Source organism: Amblyomma maculatum, chromosome 6, assembly GCF_055883805.1.
Source record: "Amblyomma maculatum isolate TAMU_Amacu chromosome 6, ASM5588380v1, whole genome shotgun sequence".
NCBI classification, from domain to species: domain Eukaryota; kingdom Metazoa; phylum Arthropoda; class Arachnida; order Ixodida; family Ixodidae; genus Amblyomma; species Amblyomma maculatum.
In genome coordinates, this window is record NC_139349.1 from 21,715,337 (window position 1) to 21,726,932 (window position 11,596).

Below are 11,596 nucleotides of genomic sequence, written 5' to 3' on the forward strand. Positions count from 1 at the left end.
CATCGCAATTAACTTATTAAGAGTAAATAATTAACACGTAAAATCAGCCAAGTGCAATTTTAGCTGACATAAGCTATCCAAAGAGATGCGACTAGATATGTGTAGAGTTCCACTTTAATCAATAATAATTAATGGATTGTTATAATTTCGACATGTAATTATTAAAGCAGTCAGTTGGCCACACGGAGATGCGTCAGTTTATCTGAGCACACTATACTAGCGAGATTGGTCGTTAGGTGGTATATTGATCTTGAATTTGACCTTGGCTGAGTTTCAACGTCATCCGGAGAAACTTGGGCGATATCCGGGTTTGTATCTATAGCAGTAGAGTTATGGCTCGAAAACAGGGCCCACACTGGCGTGCGATGAACGGCCCCTCATCGCTAGTCGGTCCATTCGTGGCGGCGTTCATCCATAACCTGGACGACGCGACAGGGCGCAGGCGACCCATGCAAGTTCAGCAAACGCCACTTTGATTGCCAGTCTCGGAAGCTATACTGACAAAAGGATGCTTTTTCTTCCTCCTGATAGGAGTGGTCGCCCGCGTTATGCTTAGTGTGCCGTTAAGTTACCCTTTTCACGTCAATGGAAAAAGATAATGTTTCTATGCGTATAATTTCACCTTAAGGTTCAACTTGTTGAATTCGTGTAGCGGCCTTGTAATCGAGGTTAGTGTTGCTAAATTTATAGCTCGCGACGCCGCAGGCATTCAAATATTTCGCAGCAATACTCGTTTTGTACGCATATTTGCAAAAGTAGCGGATGTTAATACAATAAATGAATTTGAATTTCATTTGATTGTATCATTATTCTATTCATTGCAGTAGCAAAGCTATACTTTTCGTGCTCCAGTTGGTAGTGGAGCTACACTACTGGTATGCGATTCGGTTTGAAAATAACCCTATCTAGCGGACGGCTGCAACCCCGTAACGCCAATTTCCCGGAACCATTTTGTTTCTATACGCCGACCCTCGGATTATTTTGCAAGTGGTACATGTCAGGATTTTGCCATAAGAGTTCTTTTCGCTGATATAAACTTCTATTCCAGACAAATTGTTATCGTGGCTGCCCCTGTTGGACTGCTTCGAAGGCTTACTTGCACTATCATGTAGATGGCGCCACCACGCAATAAAGCGATGAAACCACGTGGATGAAACTGCATCTGCAACAACCACTTGGTAGCGAATGCTGTCATGTGTAGAGATGTGCAAATTTTTCGTCGACGAACCTTATCTTCCGCATCGGCACAGTCACTACTAAAATCGCCTGTTGTCAGTTGTTCGCAGAAAAATTCTGTACGGCTTCAATGTATTGGTCTTAGAAAACAAGTTTCACCCTTTCTTCTTCCTTGTGCGCCGTCAAACGTTTTGTCGTTCTGAACGAGCTGTGTTACTACGGACTTCATAAAATGTAAAACATTTTCGTAATTTATACTGTAGGTGCGAACAATTACAGCCTAGTCGAGAGACATACACTTGTAAAACATGTTACGATTAACAACGAAAACACTTGGAGGCGGGAGGTAGTCACAGTATAGAGGTCATATTATTTGTTGCATAAATGTTGTTGTTGTTTTATTTTAATACTGGTGAATGCATTCACAGGCAGTCGAGCGTACGATCGGACAGGTCGCGACAATGTGACGACGCATTTTGGTCGTTTTCATCGTGGCTCCAGCATTTCGCCGATTTCTAGTGCATAATTTTCTCCAACCTCGTGTTTCAAAAAATAAATAATAAAATCGGCAGTGAAAATCACTCACCCATGCGATCCAACATGTCCCATAAAAAAAAAAAAAAAAAGAGAATAACGTTACATTTTTTTTTTTTTTTTTTTGTTATTTGCAGTTTTGCCCGTGATCTTTCGCCACGGCTGCCCTCACGTGCCACTGTGCTGTTCGACCGACTTGCGGTGTTCTAGTGCCAGTGCTGATCGATGGAAGGGTACTAGGCCAAGGTCACACACTTGCGGTCGTATCAGAGGTGGCCTGCGGAACTTAACATTGCGCTATAGCGTATACAGCTAGCTCACTCGATCGATATGGCGTCGCCGTCCACCTCAGAATTGCAAAGGAGTCACGGAATTTAGAAAAACGTGTCAGATAAAACATGCAAGTGACTTCTTATCCAAATATTCACTGTCATTTTCAGAGTGATAGAGTCTTACCCTTTCGCTCCCGTTCAGCATCCATCCGTTGGTCAAATTTGAGGCTTGTTTGCGATGTGGATTTGAACCGAAGACACGTGTACTGATTGATTCATTTATAGGAAGGGAAAGGCGCGGTAACTGTCTCACTTGTTTTCTGTGGACACCTCAACCCATAAGGGAAGGGAGGAAGGTGGGAGTGAAAATGTAAAGAGAGAAATAGGAGCCGTAGTGGAGGGCTTCGGCGTAATTTCGACCCCCTGGGGATCTTTAACGTGCGCTGACATCGCACAGCACACGGACGCCTCTTCGCTCTCTATTGTATGCCGTTCATTTGCAAGCGTAGGTGCCTATACGAGAAACAAGACAGATGCTGCGCCTTTCTACAAAAACCAAACCAACTAAACACGCCAGCACCTCTTGAATCTTTCCGCTTTCACTCCTACTTTCCTCCCCTCCCTTACGGCGTGTTTCAGGTGTCCACAGAAACAAGTATGACAGATACTTCGTCTTTGGTATCCTGCAAAGCAATTATTCTTTAAAGATCCCGACCACGTGCTTCGTTTCGATGGAGGCGAAACGAAGTGGCGTCCGTGTGCTGTGCGATGTCAGCGCATGCTAAAGATCCCCCAGGTGGTCGATTACTCCGTAGCCCTCCACTATGGCTCCCCTTTCTCTCTTTCCACTTTCACTCCCCCCTTACTCCCTTCCTTTACGGCGCGGTTCAGGTGTCCACAAAGCAAGTGTGACAGACACTGCGCCTTTCCCTTTTATTATTATTTACCACTGCCAACCTCAGTGCCAGTCTTTCAATGCCAAAACTTCGTGGAATGAAAATGCAGTGTTAATTAAAAGTGCTGTCATATGCCTATTCTTTAGGCGAAGCTTGAGCTTTTTCCTAATTTTCGCTTTCTTGCGGCGCCATGCAGATACTCGCACAGACAGTAGCTAAGCGGCTGAGCGGGAAGCCCAGCGCTACCGCACTGAAAAGGGCCAAACGGTGGACGCTTTCCTCATGTAAAGCCACTGCTCCTGACTGAAAACACGGAAATAGTCCGATCGGCGAGTTCGCGAATCGCGCTCGTCAATCAACGTCTTGCACGTGTGCGTGTAACATTGTGCGATCGCCAGGACCCCACTAGCAAAGAGTTGAGGTATTGAGAAAGGAATGAAAGGAACCGGGTCTAAAACATGTAGCAAGATTATTAGTGCTTTTGTACAGGTGTTTCACAATTTGCGCATCGTAGCGTAAAAGTATTCCATCATTCTTTATTGGCGTCGACAGACTTGCGCAAGATGTCTTCACACAATATTGCTGTGCCAGTAGGCTTCAGTGAACCGATGAACTGCAGAAATTTTTGTACATGTGCCAAAAGAGTTTTTTGAGGGAGTATCTTTAGTAGCCCTTATTTGCAATTCCGCACAAGTAAAACTATGGATAGAAGACAGCGAAAATGTTGAGCGAAGCGATCCGTCAGGAGCTGCTGGTGTGAAAGGCGTTAAGGCGCGAATATATGTGCTTCTATACGCTTGCCTTGGCTTGAGCTCGAATTAGAAATGCACCGAGGGCACGAAGCAGCCTCAGCGCTTACGCGACAGTCTCCACTTGAGCAGCGCAAAGGCGATTAATTTCAGCGACAGGTCTATAGCGAGAACAATTCCAGAGTATGCTAGCACGTCCACGTCCTGCGCTCCCATAATGTCCAACACTTGGTCGCCACCGATGGGAATGCACAGAGCAGTGTCGTTCTCATCGCATGGAATTTCACCACGATCCCAGCTGAACAGCACAAAAATGAAGACCCGGACCACGTAGAACGAGTGGGTACAGTACGCGAACCAGGACACAGCTGGATGCAGATATCGTACTTGCACGAAGAAGCCGCAGAACAAGATGGCCGGAGCTGTTGCTGACAGACCCACGATCACCGCCACCTGCGCAAAAGCAGTGCAGCCTTGGATGCGGCCATAGTGCTTCTTTTATTAACCCATTACGGTGTCTCGGCTCTGCTTCGGCTACTGAGCTCTAGTTCGCGGGATTGAATCTCGACTCCTGCAGGGCTTCGACGGGGCGAAATGTATTTACAATTTTTGTTGCCCAATGCCTACGAACGTTAAATATTCCTGGGTGGTCCACTATACCGTCCTCCGTAGCGACGCTCCAAACAGATAAAAATTGTGCCTGTTTGAGGCGTTAAAACTCCACCAAACCCCGAACAAACCAATGCTGCTGCGTACAAAAAAAAAAAAAAAAAAAAAAAAAAAAAAAGAAAAAAAAAAAAAAAGGTCGTATGCTGGAATTTTAAAAAGAGCTCAAAGCACACTCAGTGCACTGTGGAGCATCTAAGAACCCTAGGAATGAACCCTGCTACTTGTAACCTTATATTCCGGCTAATCTTCCTCGAGAGCATTGTGAGGAAACTGGCTTCCCTCCGTTATTGCCCGTCAACAGGGGCATTTCAACTGAAAGGTGCACTTTCAAAGGTGAAAGCCGAATGTAATAAAGTTTCCCTGTCTTTCTTTCCCCCTCACTATATATTTTCTACCCTCGTATTGTGCCTTTTCATTTTCAACAGTGCGCCCTGGGAGGCACATCAGCAGTAATCGACATGGAAACAAGCTGACAGGAATGGCTTCTTTTCGCTGTCCTTGATAAGAGTGCTGCTTGCTTCTAAAATTAAGCACGTTCATACACTACAGCGCCTGTTGCGCGAGCTTGTTTCTATATGTTTCACTTAGCTTTTTTTAACACTTGCCTCTGAATCCAGTGCAGCTGAGACAATATAACCGATGCTTTGACTTGCGGAGCACATCTGGACCGAGAAAATCAGGATGGTAGCCAGCCGAGAAAACTGCATGGGCTGGGAAGTCGTCCAGTGGAGGATGACCATTTTTATGACAGGGCAAATGACCTGTAAATAGATAATTCACACAAAGGTGCAATATTTTTGGATGTATTGGGGAGAAAGTGCAATGAAATAGTTTATTTATTTATTTATTTATTTATTTATTTATTTATTTATTTATTTATTTATTTATTTATTTATTTATTTATTTATTTATTTATTTATTTATTTATTTATTTATTTATTTATTTATTTATTTATTTATTTATTTATTTTTAAACTACTTGCTTAGCCACGAGGGAATTATTGCAACGGAGACAACTGAAAGGCGACAAGGTGTATATTGTCAGATATGAATGACCTCGAAATAAAAGTGTGTTGTTCGTTATCATAAACATGGTATAAAAAACTAAAATATTTGAAAATAGGCACCTTTGAAACCTGACCACTCAGCCTAGAAATACTGCCCTAGTGATTCTCGCGGATATCTCAAATTGGGAAGCGTAACGGATAAATTGAGGTAAAATTTGATTCCTTTCGCAGCTGTTCCGGCAAGATGGAACACATGCCCAACGAGAGGACAGAATAAGTTTCTAGTATATGTCGGGCAAAGCAGTCTTCGTGACACATCCGGGAGGCACATGAAACCTGCACCAATTTTATGTTATCAAATCATATATGTAAGTAGCATGCGCAGGCAATTTCCCCGGGCAGGAGATTCTGCGAGGTTAGTTTATAACCTCACTTAAAGGATGGGGTCAAAACGAAAAGGCAAAACTGGTACTTGTTCCTACAGTTGAGAAGAATATTCGTAGAGAGCGAGGACAACACTAAAAATTGAGCCCGTCTGCGGGAATTAGCGCAGTAGAAAAATGCGCTATCATGAAAGGAAAAACGCTCTTCCGTTTTCGGATGAAAGGCCTGTTGGTGGTTCAGTTCATCCGGCTTTGTTCATATCCGCTCTGAAGCAGCAAAGAAGAGTACGTCCCAAGAGACAACCGGGGCCTGCGGCTAACGCCACATGCCATAGTAGCAGCTCCTGTTAATCATGCCGGATATTACGACGTGATCCCTTGATCTGCTGGCTTGCCAACTATGCCAAGGATCATACGGAAGAACATATTGAGAGACATGCTGTATGGAATCCTACGACGAGTTTGTTTTTAGTTCTTATGTTGGCCAATCAGAACCAATAAAGATGCTGCTAGAGTTAGAGATTTGTTTCCAAAGAAAATAATAATTAACCATACGCAACACGACCCAATCCTGCGCAGGCTACCCATTTGCAATACTTACGACGTATTACAGTCAGTGCAAGTAACTGCAAGTAATACAAGATTCACGTTGGGAAATCGCCCCTTTACATTTAGCTACAATTCAATTGGAGAACATTAGTAGCAGAGGGTATTGGACACGCAAAAGTTTTTCCATGTTCATATGCACATCTTTGACTTCTGAAGCCCACAAAATGACGCGATAGCAGTACACGTACCGTAAACGGCACTTCGGCGATGATTCTGCTGACGTAAAATGTGCTTGGGCTGTACCAGCAGTTCCTTTGTTCCCTCATTACTACATCTCTCTCCAAGGGAACTGCAGAAAGTAATACATTGAACAAAAAAAAAGCGGTTAAAGAAAATCTTGAATTTAAATAACAAACAAAAGAAAAAACAATCATCCATAATATATACTTTTCCCCCAGGGTATACACTCGTTGAGTATTCATAGATAAAGTCAGTTAGGTGCACGACTTTATTTGGTTTAATTTATGGGGTTTAACTTCCCAAGGCGACTCTGGCTATGAGCGAAGCCGTAGTGGAAGGCCCCGGAAATTTCGACCACCTGGGGTTCTCCAAAGTGCACTGACCATGCACGGAACACTGGCGCTTGTCTTTATGCCAACAATGCAAACACGAGGCCAGTGTCTTTATGAGTCCAACCAAAAGTGGCCGCCGCGGCCGACTTTCAATCCTGCATTCTTGAGCACGGGAGTCTAGCACCCTAACCACTACACGACCACGAGACGTACGAGCTTTCCCCCTTATGTACGCCTAAATGCATGCGGGCTTGTGTATACGTTACTCGTTAGGAGTTGATTACTTGTAATCAGCTATATCTTTAAAACTTCATAACTCACTGAATACTTTTATCAGATGTGTGGTTCTCGCTAACTAAAATATCTTTTTTTCAGCCATCGATTAGCAATGGGCTGTTAATTTAAGGGGGAAAAACAGGTTGCAATCAGCAGTACAAATTTTGGAACCCGCAGTCGGTGGCAAGAGCTTGTGCAGCAAGGAATTCTCTCGTGTTGGGGTTATGATGCTATAGCTGTACAAAAGCCGAGCGCTGTAAGACGTATACACATTGCAAGGAGTGACGGCGCCAACAGGAGGAAAGAGGTGGCGCTCGCCACCCTAGAAATTGGTTGCGTTGCATTAGAAAGGGAGGTCATCCAGCGCTTAATCGGGTAGCCAGCAAGTTCCCTCCGATTGCAGCCCAAGGTGTTGCATCTGCACTTTATTTACCTTCACGAATAGCAGTGGGGCAGAGGAACCATGGTTAACCAAAATCCCCTTTTCCGCGCCACCGCACTAGGAATGTACTGGCACAGTCCCTAGATGAAAGGGTAACGTAATAGTGCTAAAGGTCCCGTTCACTGGAAGTACAGACGTCAACACCGGCATTGCGAGAAAATCCCGAGGATGACGCTGGCAGGCGGTAGCTGGCAGCTGACATGGCCGCGCACTGACTTGACGTATGGTAGTCTGACGTTAGTTTGACAGGAGCTGACAACTCGGGCCTCTCCTCTTGTATAAGAGGGTGATATTAAAATCAGCTTGCAAGGACTCTTATTCATTCACGTTATCCTTACGCCACGCATGCACGTTCATGGCGGCTTGATTAAAGCGGGGCTTTATATGTCGGGTGGTGTATAGCCTACGTTGTCGCGTCATGTACTTGGAGGCGGAGCTTAGGTGTCCCCCATATCTTTTTTTACATGTCCCGTTTTTCGCGCTTATATTTTCTCAGTTCATCACGGTGGTACAACGGAATGTCATGCTTAGTGAACTTGGGCTTTGGCCTACGAGAGTGTGAGAGACAGCGAAACGTGGCGCATTGCTTAATATTGAGCTGGTGCTAAAGGTCTTCGTAAGTTAAAGCGAAGCACGCTGCTCCGGTGCGTGCCTCGAGAAACTCTTCAGTGTCGCTGCTGATGTGTTCTAAGGAATCATGGGGGGAAATTCGAAGAAAACTTTCAGATATATCGGCAGGTAAAACCGCCAACGTACACAGTGCACAAAAAGATACGATATCTTTAAACTTTCTTGTCTGAATTACTGTTTGCTGAGAAGAACACTGGCAGCATTAACGCGCGACATAAAACGTTTGGCCTATAAAACGCACTTCCAGCTGACATTTCAATACCCTGGCGTTGTTTGGCACCGCGTACACCGTAAATCCGCAAGGTTCACTTATAATGCCTTTAACTGGTGCAAATCCCCAGCCGAGCTTCGATAAGATGCAAACTTGGAAACCCTGGCTTCAACTCGTTACCTGAAAAAAATAAAAAAATTTCTGCTAGCTTTACCATGACCAACTAGGAATTGACAAAAGGAATTCCAGGGAAACATCTAACCCACACGCAACACGTTCCTATCACCCTAAAAAAGTTAAAGAATACTCCTGTAAAACTAACATTTTCAAGGAATCATTATTTCACTGAACGACTCGCCAGTGGAATGCCTTATCTGCTGATGTTATACAAGTGTATCATCATTCTTCAGAGCGCTATCCTAAACAATGAATACGTTTACCGCATTGTTGGTCATCGACGTGTTGTTGGTTACTGAGAAAGGCAATCCAACTTGGCATAGCGTCAAGTCTGATTGGCTTTGATTTCTGTTGCAACAAATTTCTTTGTACGTTTTCTTTTCATGTCTGGAAACTAATTATCTTATCGCTGCCCTACGCTGGTTTGCTTTTATGATGAATAATTATGGTTCTGTGTATTAACCTATCTTTTTCTGCGATCATGTGCTTATACTGTACGCCAACTCCCGCCCAAAGGCTAAAGGCCCAACTCCAACGACATATCCTAGGCGTCGGCGCTGTCAGCGCCGTGCCACAGTGGGCGTCACAAGCGGTGCGCATCTCCATGGGACACGGCGCTAGTGCAGTTGGCGCTCACTGCTGACGCTTGTATTCGCGCTGGTGCGTTGTTGCAGTTTTAATATTCACTCAATAATTTCTGCTTTTTAAAGCGTTAAGAGATGTAATTTAGACATGGAACTTAATTACAGTTTACACTTTCTACTTCTGCACAAATAAACGTATACATCTTCCACATTTTTTCTCGGCTTTTCAATACAGTCTGCAACACCATCGACGCAACATCAATTTGTCCAGTTTTCCTCGACCGTAGCTGAGACGAGTCTTAGGAGTTTTGCTCCTCCACGGCTGAGATCAACCGATGGGCGGCGAAGGGTTTGCCATCACGGCCACGTGCGACGATGCAAAGCGATGACAAAAAAAAAGTAAAAAGAAAAAGCACGCGAAGACTCGGCGCGAGCGAAAATTCAAAATTCAGAGGTCGCGGCCACCCTGTCCTCTCATTGGTGAACGGCGCCTAGACGTGCGCCAATGAGAGGCCTACGCGGGTGAGCAGCTCGGCGCCTGCGTGAACGCTGACGCCGAAATCTAGCACGGACAGATATCGGCGCTCCGCTCAAGTTTATTGAGGGGCTTTAGTTTGCTGGCGTCTCGTACCGTGCGTATGCTCAAACCGGTTTCTGCATACCGCCAACAGCGCCGACGCCCAGGATATGTCGTTGGGGTTGGGCCTTTAGACTCAGGCTGCGGTATGTTTCTAAATATAATGAATAAAAATAATCTGAAATAAATGTACCTGTTGCCTATTTTCTGTATATTCCATACAATAATACCCTACCTTTCAGTCTGGTGTTGTTGTGACGCAACAGTTTGGCTGCATGTCGTTTTTCGTGTTTGTCCTTTTTTGAGAATGTCCGATTGAGTTCATTTTCTTTTTCATCTAACTGATTACTGTTTTCCAGTTATTTTTAAGCGACGTTTTCATCGAGTGCATTGACTGCTGCACATTTTTATATGCATCGGATGGAGTGCAATATGTGCTTAAGTTCATTAGGACTATTTAAATCGCTCGGCTACAAATGTTTAGAATGATACACCGCGAACCTTCGAAGTGTTTCAGAATACCGGATTTGTGAAAAAACAGCACATAGCAAAGGGACAAAACACAAGCGCTGACCGTGCACGGCAGACAGCACTGACGATGAGGGAAACAAGAGTTTTTAAGTCAAGATTAAAACATTGAAAAGAGCCCGAGGTACTAGAAATTTGTGACAGAACAGCGTGTAGCAAAGCGCGCTGTTTTGTCACAAATGGATAACCAACTTGCCCAAGCTGGTATCCTGGCTAATTTCGTTTCATTTCAGTCGGTTTTATAAAATATTCGAGAAAGTGACTAATCTTCCCTTTTTTATAATTAGATATATTGCATCTAAACCGGCTTAATTGTGACAAATCGGTTAGTCTGAAGTTTGTTTGCGAATTAAATGCAATAAAGGCAAAAGGTGCCCGTTGCTTAGTGTTTGCGTGTTTGACTCCGCGTCCAAGGGCAGCGGGCTCGATTCTCATCTCCGCTTCAGTAAAGTTTTTCTCCTCCGTAATTCATTTACTTTTCAATTCCGCCCCTGCACATGTGTCGTAGGGCTGCGGATAAATTCGTAGCCATCGTAACCGCGTTTCCATGCGTTTCTCAAAGCCTTGCCGCTTTGCGACATTAAACGGCATAAACTAAACAAAGCTTTTCTACCAATCCGGATTTTCTCGACAGCCGACCGACCGGATTCTCAGCATAACGGCATCCTTTATGTTCAGGGAGTATCTAAATGAAATAATACCTAATATTTTCGGAGGTAAATGGTTGGTGCAATCATCTAAAAAATCCAATGTCGCATCTTTTGTCACTAGAACACGTACTGCAACAGACTTTTATAAATGACAAGCAGGTTGCAATAACTAATTGTCATCCTTGTATAGCATTTCCTACATTTTTATTAATTATTAACAAAAAATAACGCAGTAATAACCAATTTCTTCTCTATAACTGCAAAGTAACATTTCATTGACTCCGGCTGAAATCGGAGGGATATCTGTGATGAAGTTACAGTAATATGCTGCATGTATCCTGTAACTTTTACTGGACTGTCGCTATGCTGCCTAAAGCGATCGGTTGCTCTGTCTTATGCTATTTTTTTTAATTATCAGGTTTGTCTCGAGCGCTCATCTCCAATCTAAAAGACGCTATGTATTTGCGCTTACCCATTATTTTTCTAGGTCCGCAGACCGCTTTCTGGGTGTACAAAACCCTCTATTGTCGCCCGCAAGCAGAGTTGAGTCATTGGTACCCGCGTTCAGGAAAAACTACAATCACTGGGTGGCTGTCAATAGCATGCAACAAAATCATACAAGACATAAGTGACATTATGCTATGCATGCGGTTTTCGACAACAAGCATTTTTCTTTTCAACTATATTTGAATATTTGAGAAGCAAGACCTGTAC

The 11,596-nt window shown here is 44.0% G+C and overlaps 1 protein-coding gene across 1 annotated transcript in view; it reads right to left on the reverse strand.

Moving 5' to 3' along the window:
- Window positions 1-3,394: 3,394 nt before the first annotated feature.
- Window positions 3,395-11,596, reverse strand: part of LOC146185243 (ATP-binding cassette sub-family G member 1-like) — a 40,111-nt gene continuing 31,909 nt past the window's right edge. The window contains exons 12-14 of the mRNA XM_084605493.1: window positions 6,484-6,584; window positions 4,902-5,057; window positions 3,395-4,080 (exon numbers count right to left, since the gene is read on the reverse strand). Coding sequence (XP_084461619.1) covers window positions 3,727-4,080; window positions 4,902-5,057; window positions 6,484-6,584 — 611 coding nt within the window. The 3' untranslated portion in view covers window positions 3,395-3,726. The remainder of the gene's footprint in view (window positions 4,081-4,901; window positions 5,058-6,483; window positions 6,585-11,596) is intronic.